Genomic DNA, 19,248 nt, shown 5'->3' with positions numbered 1-19,248 from the left:
CACTGCAGCATTTACAGCGAGGATTGTGCCATGAAAACAAGGTTCAAGCCCCAAACTGATCTTTTCCTGACCATCACCAAGTGTTTTTTGTGCCTAAAGGTAAGAAACATAAAGAAGCGAAACATTTTAAGGTGTCTGCTACATAGTAACAAACAAATTCTGTGTGGTTTGCAGAAATGCACAATGCCGACATTTATTCTGGTGAATGGGTTGCAGATGGGTCAAGAAGCAGGAGACAATGATTGGAAGAGAAGTCTGTCCTCATCTGCATAAGTGCAGTGATGTCACCATGTTCCTAGCTCCAGATCTGGGGTCTCATTTATAAAACCGCTTGTAGGATCCATACTAAACGCGTATGTGTGGAAAAAAAGCCGAAAAACGTTGTGCACCAAGAAATATCCGGATTTATTGAACCGTATCTGCAAGTTCACAAGTTACTTTTATAAATCCCAAATCAACTTGAAATTGTCTGAACATGGATCAACCTCTCCACACTTAAATTCAACCATAAATGGTCAACGCAAAGCACCTCATCAATGTTCATGAGCCGACTGATCAATAGTTCTTTACAGTGAATCATGGCAACAACCAAATGTCACTGCGGTGTTTACAGTAATCAGACTGATTATTCAATCGTTCCATCCATCCATCCATCCATCCATCCATCCATCCATCCATCACTTATCTGGGGCCGGGTGGCGGGGGCAGCAGGCTGAGCAAAGTACTCCAGAGGTCCCTCTTCATCCTTGTTCTTTACAGTGAATCATGGCAGCAACCGAAAGTCACTGTAATATTTACATGTTTACAGCAATCAGACTGATTATTTAATCCATTTATCCATTCATCCATGCATCCATCCATCCATTTTTTTCATGCACATATCCTGGGTCAAGTTTTGGGGGCAAAAGGTTGACAGTCCCTCCTCCCAGCAACACTTTCCAGCTCATACTGGGGGATCCCGGGACATTCCCAGACTAGATGAGATAAACAATCCCTCCAGCATGTCCTGGGGCCCCGGGGCCTCCTACCAGTTGGAGTACCCGGCACACCTCTAACTGGAGGATCCTGATCAGAACCACCTCAAATGGCCAGTTTTAAGGCGAGAGAGCAGTGGCTCTACTCTGAGCTGCCTGCTAATGTCCCTCTCTATAAAGCTGCACCCATCCACCTTAATGAAGAAACTCATTTCAGCCGCTTGTATCTGCAATCTCATACTTTTGGTCACTACCCAAAGCTCACAACCATAAGTGAGGGTATGGAACACTGATGGACTGATAAATCGGACGCTTTGCTTTCTGGTTCAGTTCCAGCGTCACCACAACAGTCTGGCGCAGTGCGCCAAACCGCCTGTCCACCTCACGCTCCATTTTACCCTTACTTGTGAAAAAGACCTCGAAGTAGTTGAACTTCTTTGTTTGAGGCAGTAACTCTCTCCAAACTTAAAAAAAGCAATCCACCGTTTTTCGTTAAGTATGCCAAAAAATGCGTTGGAAGTGACATACGCCTCTGAGGTTTTGTGTGTGTACACGTTCATAAATGAGACCCCTGAACAATTATTTGGTGGATACAATGTTATCATACCCACTGGTCAAAACTGTCAAAAATGAAATTAAATCCAAAATTATATGAGTCACCCTTTAGTTGGTATAAGATTAACAGCCGGGTAAACATTGCTCCTGTCTTATGGCAAACTACACCCACAGATCTGCCAACATCTTGCATACTACTCTGAAACGGAGACAAAAAACAGGGTAATAAAGCATTCTGCAGTTGAACAAATGTAATATATGCATTGGTGAGACATCTTGCAGTGGAAAGATACGCCTGATTCCAGATTTTGAGTTAAGGGGCTTTTAACTTCACCTGTTCTGCACAGTGAAGATTCCTATGACTCATCTCAGAGTTCGAACGCTCTGCAGTATTTTGTTTCGCCTCTGTTGTGTTCACACTTCAACTCCACCGCAGGACAAAAATGTATAATTGCTGCAAATCAGACCGACAGCGATTCCTCAGACGTGGGGAATGTGGACATCTTCAGCGCATGATGGTTGTGTAATTGAAAAGTGGCGACAGGCGGCTGCAGAGCACGCTGTCTCTGAGCACTATCAGGCGACATGCGGCTCACTCCTGTCATTTAAATGCTTGAGCTGAAACGCAGGCACTCTGGCTTTTGTCATGGAGAAATTAACAAAATTCCACAAACATTAAACATTTTCCACCACTTAGTCACTTATAGGCATAAAGGAGCCTGAGAGGAGCTCAGTGTACAGAACGGATACATTCATAGGCTTTGCTGTGCTCAGATGAAGAAAGTATAAAACAATGTTAATGGATCCCCTGGTCTAGGAACAGAAACAAAAATCAAAACTAACCCTTCTATCCTCTTCCTGTTTTCCTCCTTTTGTCCAAATAAGATACCAAGTCTAACGAGAGTGCTCCTCTGGAGCTGTCGCACAGTTTTCTCCAGGTCTGAGGGAAACAAGTGAATCAATAAGGCATCCTCTGGCTCCATTTAACTGCTCCTGACTCACCACACCTTGTTAAGACCAACAAGTCAGCCAGACCCTGGGCAAATAATGAAGTGTTCTCTAATGGACAACACATGGAGGGAGAGCAGAGAGTGAGGGAAACAGGAGACATGAAGAAGGGAGGGAAAAAAAAGAGAAGAGAAATGGTGGAGTCTGGCTCCCCCCACTGGTTAGAATAAAAATGACTTGTGCATGTTAATCCTTTGAAACCTGAGAAAATTGGCTTTTCTTTCAAAAGTATGGACAGAAACTTAATAACAAATGACCCCGAAACTAGCAAAAAAAAGTAAGAAGTTACAAGAAAAGATAAAATTATATATACATATATATACATATATACATATATATACATATATATATAGATAGATAGATAGATATATAGATAGATAGATACTTAGACAGACAGTTATTTCCATTGTTTGACTATTTCATTAAATGCCTTATATATAGATAGATATGTGTGTATATATATATATATATATATATATATATGTATATATATATGTACTGCTGTAATTTGATAATTTTCTAATGATTTTCCCTCTCTCTCTTTTTTACCTTGCCATTTTCTTTTCAACTTTTTTTAAAATTGTAATTTGTGGGACATTTAAGCCAGAGCTGCTGAGTGCTATTTCCCCCCATGTTTTTGAAAAAAAAATAAAAATAATAAAATAAATAAAAGCAGTTCACTCATGTTTCAAAGGTTAAATGCTTGTAAAAGGCGTCCAAATGCAGCACACAAAAAAGGTGATTTCAAAGGGTTAAGCTAAAAAGAGCTGGAGATGTCTTTTTTCTGTTGAAAGGCCCTTCAAATGTAATCAGGAGAGTGGCAGGATGTGGAAGGAACAGTAGCAGCAGTAGCAGGATCGAATCAGGCGTATAAAGTCTGCGCCTGGAGACAAACAGGAGCGTTTGGAAACCAGAGGCCAGCACCGGCAAAGCTCACTGTAAACAACACCAAGCTGTATTCTCTTTTTTTCACAGGTTTAAATCATTCACAGATCTCGCCTTTTTTTAATTCTCTGTGTTCTACTGTGATTTGGTTGTAGCCACTTTGTTGTGCATTGTCGTCTCTGTTCGGCAACAAACGGCTCTTGAAATATTTCTGTTGATTTCTGTAGATCCAACAGTCCCAGGCCGAGCAGAATGAAGAAGCCCTTTTAGTGAGTCCATTCAGAGGCACAGCTCCACAGCTCCATTTGCTCCCCTGTCGCTGTCTCTAGGACTAGAGGTTCAGCCTCGGGGCCACTAAGGCAAACTCTCGCAGAATGTTTCGGGCCACGTCCACTTTGTACTGGGCGATCATCAGCGCCCGCTTCACGTCCTCGAAGGAGTAACCCTCCCCCATCAGCTTGGCGATTTTGGCGTCCACGTTCTCCGACTCCAGACTGTGGGGTTTGCCCGGCTGAATGTCCGGAGGGATCTTCCTGGGCAGTGGCTTGGGTGGCCTGGCAGGAGCCTGCAAACAGTCCATCGATACTTGGAGAGAAAGAGGGAGAGAAATCATGTCAGTGGAAAAACGCCTCTGGCACACAGGCAGGAAGCTTAGCATAAGTGAGTGGTGGAGGAGAAGTTTGTAGACTAAGGCCCAATCCCATTTCTCTTTTTTACCACTACCCTTATTTTCAATTGCCTTTTGCCCCTCGGAATAGAGTTGCAAGGGGTGGTGGTCAAAATCTTCCCCTATGAAATGGGATGACCCTTCAAGGCTCGGATACAACATCATCATTCAGGGCATTTATGTAAAGAGACGCAACTGTGGCATCAATGGCATTATCACAATAACATTTCACATTTATCTGATGGAGATAGAAAAACATTGACACTTGTGATTCGTTCACAACTTAAAGGTTCCATATTATGCATAATTCCAGGTTCATACTTGTATTTGGCATTTTTATGAGAACATGCTTACATGCTTTAATGTTTTAAAAAAAAATTATTTTCTCATATAGTGTGCCTGAATATAACTGTATTCACTCTCTGAAACTCTCCTTATTAGTGTCTGTTTCTTTAAGCTCCCCTCCCTGAAAAAAAGTTAATCCTGCTCTGTTGGTCAGAGTTTCCAGGTCTTCCACATCTGCACTCTAAGCTTCTCCACACCGTCACCACAGCAGAGCAATGACAGCAGCACTGTAGTGGCAGTTCCTATCTTTATTGAGCATAATTGTGACTACAAGACTTCCCTGAAACATACTAAAATCTCTGAAATGTCCTAAAATCAAGAAACTTCTAAAATCCTAGAAACATGCTAAAATCCTAGAAATGTCCCAAATCCTAGAAACATCATAAAACCTGACAAACCTTCTTAAATCTGAGAGACATCCTAAAATCCTAGAAAGATGTTTAATCCTTGAAATGTCCCAAATTCTTGAAACGCTCTAAAATGTGAGAAACCTCCTAAAATCCTGGACACATCCTAAAATCTTAGAAATGTCCTAAAATCTGAGAAACATCCTAACATTCCAGAAACGTCCTTAAATGTGAGAAACCTCCTAAAATCTGAGAAATGTTCTAAAATCCTAGAATTGTTCTGAAAGCCAAGAAATGGCCCGAAGTTCTAGAAATGTCCTAAAATCCTAGCAATGTCCTAAAATCTGACAAATGTCCTAAAATCCTACAAACTGGCCCCTGACCTGCTGTAATTTTGCAAAAGTGGCCCTGAAGCAAACCAATCTGAGTATCCCTGGTTAACACTGGTGACCCTGCTCTGGCCCTGCCAGTCTGCTCTGATATTAGAGGTGCTGTAACAAGTGCAGCAACTTTGGGCATCATATGCCATCAAAAGGGGGGAATGCATCATGAAACATGGTAAAATTTGGGAACCGTCATGCACAATCAGTCATGTGCGTTAACGTTTGCTAGCCAGCTAGACATCAGCATAACATTTGTTTTTTATGGTTGTAAAAAATTACCACAATGCTCTAAAACGACATTAAACTGAGATATTACAATGATTACCATCAATTATTTTAAGTTTAAGTTTTAGTTTAAGTTTTTACGAAGAAAATACATCTGTGGGTTTCTTTTGTTGCCTCTCATAACACTCAGATTGAAGCCTGCCTCTGAAAAATCTCAATTAGTGGGGCTGTGTTTTTTAACCCTTACACTTTCCCCTGCCTGTGAGAGCGCACGATTCTTTCAACAGGCAAAGCAACTTTCCTACCAAAATTCTGTCTTCTTTGAGATGCACAATTTCAATTTCAAAGGCTCAAACTTTTTCCAGATCTTTCTTCCTACAGGTTTTGATGTTTATTTTGGTCTCATGTCCAGTCAGAATATTTAAGAGGATTGAGGCCCAAAACACAGAGATCATGCTGTTATTTGTTTATTACAGTTTTTTTTTCATGTTTTTGTGAAAGTTACACACTTATTAAGACCTGGCAATGTGTGTGCTTTCTCTAATGTTAAAAATGAGATGTAATTCTACCTTGACTGGTTGGTAAATGGTCGTACTCCAGGCAGCCTCTGGAGCCCTTCACATGTTCTGTGTGTCGTCTGACTGGAGGCAGAGGAGCAGCACTGTTCAGCATGTCAAACACCGTGTCTAAACACAGACGACACAGAGAAATTTAGGTTAAGAACCCTGTTGCTATCTGTTAATGAACAAATAAATGCTGAGCGTTTTCCACAATTCCACAAGCACTTTATCCACAGTGAGAGAAAATCATCAGATTAGCATTTACAACATACAAGATAATACTTTCTTTTTTTCAGTTCTGATCAGAGCGAAAAATCACAGTTTCGCAGGCTCACCGGGGGTCAACAATAAGTGCTCGTGCCCAGAGGAGGGCCTGTGTGGTCGCGCGACGACAGAGGAGGAGGACGTGGAGGAGTTGCAGAATGAGGACGGAGAGTAGGAAGAGGAGGAGGAGAGGTCGATGAAACTGTGTCGTGCCGGTGGAGGGGGAGGCTGGGACGGAGGGCGGCTGTTGAATGGGTCCTCCAATGCTGGAACACAACAGAAACCAAAGACAAGACTGAGCCCTCTGATTTGGTATTCCATGAGGAGGTGGCTGACGATGCTATAAAGTCAAAATCCTGCAGTTCCAGCAATAGGATTACGTGCCAAAAGAGCAGCTGACAATATAACCTGTTAGACAAAAGCCAAGAGAGGACACTTTTTAATGGGGACCTCACAGGAGGAGGAGGAGGAGGAGGACTGGGACAAGAGGTGCAAGACGACTGGTTTAGAAACTTGTTGTGGATAAAAGTGATCAAAGTCAAAGGCTCTGTTTCAAATACTTACCCATGTACAATACACAAATGCTCAGGATGCTGAACTAAACAGTTAACAGAACCCTGGAGAGGTGCTTTGAAGAAACCAAACACACATAATGAGAAATCATTACAATCAAGCAGCCATAGCTTATGGAGGCCAAAAGGGGACTTAATTACAATTATAAAGTAAACTTAAAAGATGAAAAATGTACCTCCCCAATAGCAGATCATCATTCCAATGGTAACACGTGTAGCAGAGGTTACATGGTCTAGTAATAAATGTACACTATGTTACTGTAATGCTGTAAACAAATAGCAGGACTAACCTTCAGCTATTATCAAAGCCCATAGGTGGACTTTATTAAAATAGTTCTGTAAACTTGAAAATTAAAGTGAAATTCCACATATGCATTATACTATACTATTATTTTTATTAATTTATTTTAAGTTTGTCTTTTGATTTATCTTTTAATTTGTCTTAATTGTGTTTAATTCTATTATTTGTACCCTTATTTACGTGTTTAATATACGTTCTTCCCTGTGAAATCATGTGAGCTTGCTAATGCTAAATCACTGTGCGGCACCTTTTTTTTTTTTACATATTGCCCAGCTAGCTGTATTATTGTTCCACAGTTGATATTTTGTTACTTTTGGAGCAACAAACTTTAACACACCCTCAACCTCAGAAATCACAGGCCAAAGTGTAGAGGGTGGGACCCTAAAATATTGAAAGTATTACCTCAATTGTATACAGCAAATGCAGCAGGGGGTCTCTGCTTTATTTGTATTTGAGCTAAAGGGTCCTTGTCCTGTAACATGTGAACTCTGCTCCAAGTGTTTTTTTTTGAATGAGTATCTGTTGCACAGAAATAGTGCTGTATACCAGCCGCAGAATATGGTTTTCATAAAATTCTGCAAACGTTAATGTTATTTTGGGGGTTTATGGATGGGTCTTATCATCTTCTGATAATCTGATGCAACACACTGAACTTCTCAGCATTAAATCAGATCTAAATAAAGCAAAGAGAGAAATCTTAAACCTGTCACTCGAGAATCATCGGTTGAAGTCATTACAAGTTTGACACTGGAAGATTTTTTCTGAGATAAGAGTGACATTTTACAGTCGGACAAGTTTGACAGCAGCAGCGTGTTGCACAGGGAGGACAAGCTCAGACAGGCTCAGACAGGCGATTAGACAGCAGAGGAGACAAACAGGCAGCCGTGGCTGGGTGAGGAGGGGTGAGCGTGGAGGTGGGTTACAGTCAGGGTTGGCTACCTTGTGGGGGCAGCAGAATGTCGTAGTCTGAGGGGATCTTGTTGGCGATGAAGGAGCAGGGGGCTGTATGTGGCACCCGCGGGACCAAGCCCCTGACCGACTCAGAGTGTCCACCTGAGGGACAGAAGCAGAGAATGACTCTTTGTAAATAAAAAAAAAAAAGGTTTCTGATGATGGCCTTAGAAAATTCAACACGGTTGTTACACACTTTGGCATTTTTGGATGAGGTTTAAAATCCTTCATGAACTTTATAGATATATAGCACCTTTAAAAGCAGAGTTTATAAAGTGCTTTCATTAAAAAAAAAAATCAAAGCAGAAATGGGATATATAGACGGCGATACAGCAACAGAAAGTCAAACAGGCCTGCTGAACACAAGCTAGATGAAACCACGGTAGAGTTGTATACATGTATATATGCATATATGCAATTTTTATTTATCTATTTATTCTATTTTTATATAGTGTTTCTTTTATTTAGTGTTTCTTCTTTTGTATGTCACTGCAGTTTTTGTTATTATTATTATTTCGGAGCCAATGCAACAAAATGTCGTTCCATGTGCACTGTTGTGTATAGTTGGAATGACAATAAAGTTGATCTAAGTCTAAGAGTTAGGATAAAATTAAAACCAAAGGACAGGGGAGGGAAAACAACTTTAAATGGCTGAGTTTTGTATTCATTTTACTGCTGCGTTTTCAAGAAAATATGCGTTAAAAAAAGGGGTTCAATATTTTATTTTAGAATTTTACATATATATATTTTTTTTTAAGTTTTGGTGATAAAAATCAGCAATCACAGCATGAGACTTTAAAAACAGAAATTATCATTGGATTATCAAATTCCAAATGGTCCTTGAACAAATCATGTGTTATCACACAGGTTTGTGAAACAAAATTCCATGACTTTTCAAAACTTTCAGGGCATATTTTGTTTTTTAAAACTTCTCCAGGCCTGAAAATTGCTATTTGCAACTTTCCATGACTTTTCCAGGTTCTTCATGACCCTGGAAGGATACTGATATCATGATAATATCATTCAACAAGAACCTGTTGAAAACAGGTTGACGTGTACCAGAAACACAAGGAATTACATGTAGTCTCTTAATTTAAGACTCAACAAGGTGTGCTGGTATGTTCATACAGTTACAGCAACAGGGATTTAAATAACAGATGTATAACTTGTGGTTTCAGGACTCACCAGGCTCAGGGGGCTGGGACTTCTTCTCATCGATGGAGGGCTCTGGCGAGCCGTTCTCCAAGTGCCTGAACGAGAGGAAATCTTCAGTTCACAGCAGCCTAATTAAACTCTAATAGGCCATAATTGCCGAATCAGTAACTATAATTCATTAAGATATGAGAGAGCCGCTACCTGCCGGGGACAGCGATGCAGATGGGAGCCTGGCTCAGGCACAGGTTGGACGACGGGACCTGATAGTCGTCCTCTGCTCTCTCCATCGCTCCCCGCTGTCGTTCTATCACGGGACTGCTGAAAGGGTTGGAGGGTCTGTGAAGATGACCATGATTGATCAGAACAGCTTTTCCATTAGTGTCACTCATATTACATTCAAACCGCGATCACTGACTGATTTTTTACAGTCGCATTAGGAGGAGGGATGGTAGACCTGGGGAGCTGTGAGGACAGAATATGCAAATTCAACAAAAACTCCATAACAGTCCAACCACTGCAACTTCTTGTTCATTTCTTTTGAGGAGCAAAACTCACTCTTGTTTCTGGTTATGAAGATGAAGACGTGCATCACAAATGCTTTACATTTACTGATAAAAATGACTGCTAAAGATAATGCAAGGCCATTCCCTGATTTTCTACACAAAAGAAGAGGTAGACTGTTTAGCGGCACATGCAAAGTTGTGATGGAACACAAACAAAAGTCATTGATTGACAGTTTTTAAAGGCAAAACACACCTGACCTACACACCAGACCTACAGGCTGCGCTTTCTTTCATTTCTCGCTGCATCAAGAGACTTTGTGTCTGCAAAACAGCACTTTCACATGTCCCACAAAAATACGTCTAATTTATTTATTTTTTTGGTTGGTTTTGTCTGTTTTGCTTTTTTTACACTTTGTGATTTCAATATTTATTAATTTCTTAGATGGCACTGTAACTTTTATTTTTGTGTACCTGCCTTGGTACATTTTTAGCTTGTTTTTATTTTCTATACTCAAGCTCCTTTCTGTTTTCTCATATTTATTTTCTGTTCTCTACCTCTTTGCAATTTCATTTCTTACACTGTACTGTAACTTTTATTTTTCTATTTTATCTCAGTATTTTAGCTTGGTTTTATTTTTTTTATTGTCTAAATTCTTTATTTAAGTTTTTAATTGCATTTAAATGTCCTTTTATGATGTGTTTCACGCTGTCTCGATGCCTTTGATGTTTTATGTAGAGCACTTTGAATTACCTTGTTGCTGAAGTGTGCTATATAAATAAACTTTTAAACCTCGTCTCGCCTTGCAGCTTAAGTGAAACAACTGTATATATTTTTATTTTCATTTGTTAAATTAATAAAGCCATTAAAGCACCATTCAATGCAGAAGACTTTTTTAAACATAAAAAATGCACACCCACAGGCCATTGTTGTCATTATACAACTTTTAAAATATCATCAACATGGAACCATACTTTTTAAATATTTCATTTCCTCCAGAGCAGGACTGGTGTTTTCTGATTTTTAATTTTACCTTGACAGGAAATGAAAAAAAAAAAAATTTATTAATTAGAATTTTACATTTGTATTTATCATTCAAGTAAAATGTGTAATCAGCACAGTGCCATATCTTAAAATGAATGACTTTCTTTAACCTGAGTGATTAACAGGGATGGGTTCATGGACACTAATTTTTAGGCAGGCAGTAAACCATAAAGGATGCATGTGTATGTGTGTGTTTTTTAAATGTGTGAGGTGGTTTAAAAAGCTTGGGAGGCACTGCTGTAAAAATCTGAGAAGCAGGCCTGTGGTATAAAGGGTGTATGTTGTGATTTCCCTGTCAGTTGTTGGGGAAATGTGTGTGTGTGTGAAAAGCAGCTGAGCTCCCTCACCTCATTACTGCTCTGGCACCCTCGAGCAAAATAGAAAGCCATGAAGTGTGGCTCATCAGCAGAAGTGATTGTACTACATGTGTGAAGCTGTGATTGATAATACTCAGGTTCTTTCTGAATGGATAAAAGTCCCAAAACAACGCAGACAGACTGCAGAGCACAGCTATTAGGCCAAATGCATTATGACTCCATTAATTTGCAGTGTAATGTGAAAATATGCAGCAGCACGTATCAGCTGACTCCACCCTGCTGGTTGTGTTTACATACCTGATGTGTTACAGTACAGCGTTATTGTGCTGCAAAGGTGCAAAGTACACCAACTGTTGTGTCCCCTGTTGGAAACCATTAAACAAGGCAACAGAGAGGACACTGTCTACCATTACTGATGAAAGAGTCAATCAGTTACAAGAAACACCTGCACAGCCTAATGTCCCACAATAACCCCTGTTACATATTAACCCTTTGGACCCGCTTTAATATTACACAACCTTATTGCTCTGCAAAAAAATGTGCTTTCAAAATCAAGCTTGCAAAATTATTATACATTCATATTATTTTCTACTTTCATTTAGTTATTTTTTATCAGCTCTAATCATAAATATCAAATATATTCACTTATTTTTAGAATTTTAACCCTTTAAATACCATTTTTTTTGTCATGATGCCACTATGTTTTTAGATAAAAACAAACACAAAACATGAATTATTTTCAAAATACCGATGCAAAGTAGATTTTTTTTATAATCACAGCTTCGGATATGTCAATTATTAACAGTAACATTGATTTTTATGCATTTATTATTTTTTGTGCAGTGTCATACTGCTCTGCATTCAAAATTCACTTTTCAGAATCAGGCTTTAGAAAATATTATACATTAATATGATTTTCTACTTTCATTGAGTTTATCTTTTTTAACCAACATCAGCCCTAGTCATAAAATTCAAATATTAATGAATTTCCAATGAAAAATGAAGTGAATTGAAGAAATGTTAAAATAAAATTAGATAAAGTACTCTCACAGTAAAGTTAGATAACGTTAATGTTACAACAAAATTAAATATAGTAATCTTATAATGAATTTAAAAAAGGTCATGGTGGGAGTTTTTCCTTAGGTGATGTGAGGGTCTAAGGGCAGAGGGATGTCGTATGCTGTAAAGCCCTCTGAGGCAAACCATGTTTTGTGATAATGGGCCTCTTAAATAAAATTGGCTTGACTTGACATGACAATAAAGATAAATAAAGCTGTGTCAGAACAAAGTTAAATGAAGTACTTTTGTAATAAAGTTAAATAAACTAATGTTATAAAAGGGTTAATAAAGTACTTTTACAATAACTTTAAATGTAGTAATGTTATTATAAAGTTAATTTTAGTACTGTTATAATAAACTTAAATAAAGTTGAGTTACAAAAAAGTCTAATAAAGTACTGTTACAATAAAGTTGGGTAATTGTGTTGTAATAATAAAGTTAAATTAAGTGTTGTTACAAAAAAGTTGAATAAAGTATTACTATAATGAAGTCAAATATATGACTGTAAATAGTTTTGTCATAATTGCCATAATATGAATTCTTGATTTAAGGCCAAAATTGTGTCTTGTGAGGTCACAGAGACTTCTGACCACCAAACACTAACAAGTTTACGAAGAAATTCTCTCAAGGTATTTATGAGATATCACATATACATGATGGGACGGATGGACAGATAACCTGAGTAAATAACGCCTCTGGCTGTAGGCGTCACTGGCTTTGAAAGATGTGTGTTAGTGATCCTGAGAAAATAATCTGCGCTTGCAAAATGCATATGCACACGTCAGCTGCTGCCATATATGTAAAGGAAGTGTGCTTCCATCACTCAAACGACCTCACGCTATTTTACTACACTAACTTGTTTGCAGCAGAAGCAGAGCTTCCTCTCTCGACTCAGGCTTCATCAGAAGTGACAGCTCTATCCCCTGCCTCCACTACAGCAGCCCGATAAACAGAAATACCTAATCTAATTCTGGCTGCAGCTAAAAGGCTATTAGACAACCAGTCATCATTTTTCAAAGCTGTTTCTAACCAAGACTTTTCCCTCCGGCTACTAGACCTCACTGAGTCTGAAAGCACGGAGAAAAGACAGCAGCAGGTTCAGGAGATGAGACTTTAGAATAAGAGGAAAAGCTAAACACAAACACTGAGTGCTAAGTGTTAAACTGAGGGTTACTCAAATCTGTAACACAAGCCCAATTTTGTTAACTGCTCTCACAAAATTCTGCTTTAACCCTTTGAAACCTGGACTGACATTAGTTTTCTCGAGCAGCATTCAGACACCTATCACAAGCATTTAAGCCTTTGACACCTGAGCAAAGCGGTTTGATTTCTTTCGAAAACATGAATAAAGGCAGTGTGCATTTTAAAAAGAAATCACCCCCAAAATTAGTAAGAAACTATTATATATATATATATATATATATATATATATATATATATAATATATATATATATATATATATATATATATATATATATATATTAATATATATCTTACTATTATTAATATTATTATTACCATCATCGTCACCATAATCATCATAATATTTAAATATATTTTACAGAAATATATTTATTCATTACTTTACTACTATTTTCTTTGGTTGTTTTTGTTTTTACTTTTCTTTTTTGCTAATTTTCATGTAACTTTTACTATTTTTTGCTATTTTTTGGGGCTCTTTGTTGCAAAGTGGCACACTGCCTTACTCTTTTGTTCTTGAGTATAAAAAAGTTCACTGGGAATGCACTGGTTGCAGTGCTGAACCACTGCATGGATACGGAGAACAAACTTGTTCCACACATTTGAGCTTTCCTGCTCATATAAATACTTATGCGCTCTGTGTTGATATCATTTTAATATTGCCCACACTTTTCAGGGTATTTACTGGAAAACTTTGTCCATATTCTGCCATATAAATAGTCCTATAATGTGTGTGTATGTGTGTGTAATACTCACTTATGGCTACAGGTAAGCGTGGACTGTGTTGGCGAGTGCCGTGAAGGAAGGATGTCATACTCCTCGCTGACTTGCACACCGTTAGAGAAAGGCTGCACACACAAGAGAGAGAGGGGTGGGTCATCAACACAAAGAAACAACTGAAAGGTAAATGTCGACTGAATCTGATGAGCTAAAATAAACTTTAAAACAATATATTAAGCTGCAGATGTCTGAGGTTCACCCCTAATTCTGGTGTGTGAGGAAGACGGCGCAGAGTCCTCATCACTTATCAAACAGAGCCAGGAGACTGAACTGAAGGCAGATGCAGCAGCTCTGCAGCAAACTAATATTTCACTCACTGAAAAAGAAGTGTGGCTTCAGTCCTTTGAAACGTGGGCAAATGGACTTGATTTCTTTCAGAAATAAAGGCAATGAGCAACTTGAGAAGAAATAACCCAGGAATTAGCAAGAAATTAATAAACATTACAAAAAAACTCCTGAAAATTTGTAAAAAAACATACCAACAAATATCCCATAAAAAAACTTAACAAAAGCTAAATTAAACAAACAAGGCAAACATGACTTGCAAAAAGTGTTTAAAATTATAATAATTCTGTAACATAATTTAAATATGTACTTTTGATAATTATAAATATATTTTTCCAATAGATTTTAGCCATTTATACCAACAACAAAAACAGAGAAAGTAAATAAATAAAACAACAGAAATTGAAGAGAAGTAAATTCACTGATAAAACTTAACCTAATAATTACAATAGCTCTGTTCAATAATTTCAAATATGTGTTTGTGCTGATTACAAACATCTCTAGACATTTTTTCCATTTTTTTAACTACTAATTTCTTGCAATTGCAGGACATATCTTGTCTACTTACCTTTTTTCCCCCATGTTACTGAATGACATTAAACCATTTGCTCAAGGTTCAAAGTTTAAAATACTTGTGAAAGGCATCTGAATGCAGCACAAAAAAAAGTTGATCCAGGTTTCAAAGTGTTAAAAAATGTGCAAATACAAATGCTAATGTGCAAATAACTTGTTTTCAATCAAACTTCATAATTTTCAAGAAAACAAATGCTTTCTCCAATCACCAGCCCACAGTGCTCTTAGCATCCGAAATCCATTTTTATCGTCATTTTGTGATAATGGATGGAAAAGAAATTCAGAGCAGCACCGCGTGGTCGACGTCCTCTGTGACTCAGATTAGTATTAATCCCATGCCAACAATAATCTGCATTCACAGCGAAGGCTCGACCTGTGAATCTCCTGCCTGATTACTCAGCATGAAGTAAAGTGAGTGCCTCTCCACATCTGCAAAGACACATAGAGCTGCTGTAGGAGATGCATTTTAGCCAAAAGTACTTAAAAGTACTCTAAAGCCACATCGCCAGACAATTCTGACAGTCCTCATCCAGATTTGACCTTTAGTCGCACTCGCTGAGAAATATATGCAAAATTCACCTGTCTTTGAAACTACGGTAGCTCTACATGGAAGACAAAAAGTATGCAAATAACCACATTAACTTCCTGAATATTACCAAAAGTGACAATGTTCTCCACAGGCGACAGACTGGAGGCATTTTCTGATCAAAGAGTGTCTCTGGAGGCACAGCGAGTGTTTGGCTGCGTGCGTGTGCGTGCTGCACACCAGGCTTTTAAAAGATAAAGTGTAGAGAATGTACAAATTATGCAGACGCTCAGCAGTACTCTGGTTTCCACCCCCAGTGAGTGTAGAGGGAGTCTCTGCAGGATTTGATTGGTTGCATTTGAACGTTCGTGCTGAGCTTCGGTTAAACCGAGGATTTCATTATTTAGCATCATATTTACATACCATCTAACGCTCTTCAAGTGTGTATTTACACATCAGAGGAGCGGCGGAGCAGCTTACAGTAAGAGCCTGCTGCATGTTTTATCTACAAAGTGACTGTCAGAGAAAGCTTCTATCCTCACTTCTTGTTTCATGTCTTTGAGAATCAAGGTGGTAAACAATATTCATAGGTAATAAATAAAGAATCAAATCCTCTTTCCTAACACGAAGGATAAAAACACGTGAACTCAGAGTCTGTGTAGGACACATTACAGACACTTCTACATCTACAGATAATAAATATACAAATTGTGGGCAGCAGGAAACCCACAGGATGGCATAAACACTAATGAAGAATGAATTCAATCTGTAGGAGGTGACAGAAATGCTGTGTTGCCCACACCCAGCTCTAAAATAATGTATGTATTAGATGCTTTCGGGAATCTAAATTAGTCTGAGTAACCTTTGCAAAATAAGCAGGTATTTATTTAGCATGCTAAAAAGGTGTGCGGCTAACCTTTAGTCCTGTTTGTCTCACTAATCTCCTTTTCACGGGACACCCAGTCAAGAACATTATTAGCATATACAGTTATGTTTCTAAACAGGATGAACATGTTGCAAATGGCACCTAGAACCACCACAGGTGCCATCTGTGGGGCAGAGGATTGAGTTTTGATGCTGACTCAACAATGCTGAAGCTTTGTATAAAGATTTTTTGTTGAAGTGAAGAGATTTAGATTTTTTTTGTCTCTTTTGAAAGTTTTTCTTGGCTTATCCCATGTTACTGCCTTAAATGTTCAAACTGATGTCTAAATCATACCTTGGAGCTCTCAGAGGTTCCCGCTCCCTCCATCCTGTGATGAAACCTCCCAAATCCAGCAGACGGACAACTGAGCGGCCTTCCGTTCAGGTGGGAGGGGCATGTAGGTTCCAGCTGGAGCGGGTGCTCCAATCCAGTCCTGTGGGCGTCTCTGTCTTTAGGACAGCGTGTCTCGGGGGGAATATGGGAGTCTGACAGTGCGCCAGTAGAGGAAGAGATGGACGACGATAAGGAGGAGGACCCTGGGAGCCAAGAGTGACGAGACTCGGGGGGGAGGGGAGGGGGACGCTCAGGGGGAGGCGGTGGAGGTGGGTCCCTCTGGGGAGGAGGCGGGGCTGGGAGAGGCTTGTCCTGTTTCCTGGACACGCCTGGGGAGGACTAGAGAGGTGGAGAGATATGGTACATTCACAAAAATTACAGAAAACAATCGAAATAATGCACTTTCTAAACTTTGCTTTTATATAAAATTTGTTTCATATCATAATGAGACAGCCCACTTCACTTATGATATGCAGGAAAGTTCAGGCAACTCTTTGTTCTTTACATCTGGGGGATTAAATGGCGTACCTTCGGGGAGCCAGTGGGACTGGCAGACGGGGACCGGATGGCGCCCTTCTGGATGAGGTCCAGTCGTGGCGGGACAGGGGGTAGGCTGAGGTGCTGGACGCAGTGGCCGGTGTCTCCTCCCTGGACTTTTCTGTGTTGGCTGACAGGCGAAGAGCTGGGAGACACCATGGGCGAGTTCTGACGCTCTGCACATTGCTGAGAGAAACAGAAAGAAGCTCTTGAAAGGAAGTTCTGTCATTTCTAATCAGCTGTGGAGCTGTTTGAAAGTGAGTAAATCATCTGTTTATATTTATCAAACTGCTAAAAGTAAAATTATGGAATTATGTGAAATATAAAACTGAAAATCCTTCACTTTTAAGAAAAGACTCCTAAATGCTCTTAAATGTAACCATCTGAAACTTCAGAAAGATGGCTTGATTTCTTTCAAAAACATGGGAAGCGAGCACAATGAGCAAATTATAATGAAAAAGTTACAAGAAAATTTTCTAAACTTTGAAGAAAAAAAGAAGTATACCCCAAACAAAAAACAAAAATGACAGCACCTAAAGAAAGAGCTGAAATTTTAAATGATTCAATACATTTTTTCCCTTTTCTTCTGTAACAGAATTTTAAATATATAAGTAAGACGATTTCAAATATAGTTGTCCGAACATTTTTCCCTCATTTTCGATATCTTATAATCGCCCCAGCTAATTTTCAGATCATTTCCTTGTCACCTTTTGCTATTTTTTTTGCAGTTTAGAGGATATTTCTTGCCTAGTTGCTCATTAGATTTTTCCATTTCTTTTGGAGAGAAATCAAACATATTTTCTGAGGGTTCAGAAGTTTAAATGCTAAAAAAGGCCTCTTAATGAGGTCACTTTTTGTAAAGTTGTTCATTGCTATATTTCTATGTTTTTGAAAGGGTTAATTGATGTGTTGGTGAGTGGCAGTTGTGTTGTAAAGTACTTTGTGTGGTTGCTAAGACAAACAAGTGCTATATTAATGCAGTCCATATACTGTTTAACATCACTGGATCATCAAGCAGCTAGTGCAGATGCACGATAATAATCGGCACATCGTCGGTATCGGCAGACATTCCTTTAGAGTGAAATATAGAAATCGGCCAACATGCAGATTTTTGCTGAAATAAAAATTTTGCACAATAAATGAATACAACACACACTGAAAAGCATTGTACTTTATGTGTCCATCTGTTTTTGGGACGTCACTATAAGAGTTTACATAAGATGATGTTAATTCCACTACAGAAGAGACTTGATGATCATTGAAATTGGGTGGGAAAAAGTGGATATGTCGTTATCGGTGTAAGTTATCAGCCGAGTTAGTTGTTATATATAAGCAGATTTCAGATTGCTAAAAAAAATTAAATATCAAGCACCCCCTGGCTATTATTTTATTTATTTTATTTTATTTATTTAACCTTTATTTAACTAGCTTGGTCGAAATGAGATTAAGAATCTCTTTTCCAAGGGTGACAGGGCCAAGAAAGTCAGCAGTGAGAACACAAAGTTGCAGACAGAGACACAAAGGGAGACAAAATACAATTCACGAACACTAAAATTTGCATGAAAAGACAACTCTCTACGAGTCAAAAGAAAACTTTCTGGGGTCAGTTGTACAACCAGGCATACTAAACACATCGACATCCTGTAGAATCCGCTTTTAAGTCTTTCATATTAAATTTAAAAACATTTAACGTCACCAGTTCCCTGAGTCTCAAGTTATTCTGCAACAAATCCCAGCTGAGGGTGCAGAAAACCCAAAAGCTTTTTTCCCAATTTCTGTCCGAGCGTTTGGGACCGAGAGCATAAAGAGGTCCTGTAAACGCAATGAATACTGTCTGGTACTTTTCTGTGTGATGAAAACGCACAGGTAGTGTGGGAGCAGACCAAGAATTACTTTATATATGAGGGTGTATCAATGTAAGAGCCTACGGGTCGCCAGAGCAAGCCGTCCTACCCAAGAGCACAACTCACAATGT

General features: G+C 38.8%; 1 protein-coding gene across 1 annotated transcript in view; it reads right to left on the bottom strand.

The window, feature by feature from the left end:
• Nucleotides 1-3,254: 3,254 nt before the first annotated feature.
• Nucleotides 3,255-19,248, bottom strand: part of cblb (Cbl proto-oncogene B, E3 ubiquitin protein ligase) — a 77,690-nt gene continuing 61,696 nt past the window's right edge. The window contains exons 11-19 of the mRNA XM_042499049.1: nt 17,265-17,459; nt 16,698-17,075; nt 14,071-14,162; nt 9,394-9,528; nt 9,223-9,287; nt 8,026-8,139; nt 6,285-6,479; nt 5,959-6,075; nt 3,255-4,007 (exon numbers count right to left, since the gene is read on the bottom strand). Coding sequence (XP_042354983.1) covers nt 3,754-4,007; nt 5,959-6,075; nt 6,285-6,479; nt 8,026-8,139; nt 9,223-9,287; nt 9,394-9,528; nt 14,071-14,162; nt 16,698-17,075; nt 17,265-17,459 — 1,545 coding nt within the window. The 3' untranslated portion in view covers nt 3,255-3,753. The remainder of the gene's footprint in view (nt 4,008-5,958; nt 6,076-6,284; nt 6,480-8,025; nt 8,140-9,222; nt 9,288-9,393; nt 9,529-14,070; nt 14,163-16,697; nt 17,076-17,264; nt 17,460-19,248) is intronic.

The sequence above is a fragment of the Plectropomus leopardus genome, chromosome 13 (assembly GCF_008729295.1).
Source record: "Plectropomus leopardus isolate mb chromosome 13, YSFRI_Pleo_2.0, whole genome shotgun sequence".
In the NCBI taxonomy this organism is placed as follows: Eukaryota; Metazoa; Chordata; class Actinopteri; order Perciformes; family Serranidae; genus Plectropomus; species Plectropomus leopardus.
The sequence above is the reverse complement of the archived record's forward strand: the minus strand, read 5'-3'. Positions and strand labels throughout refer to the sequence as shown.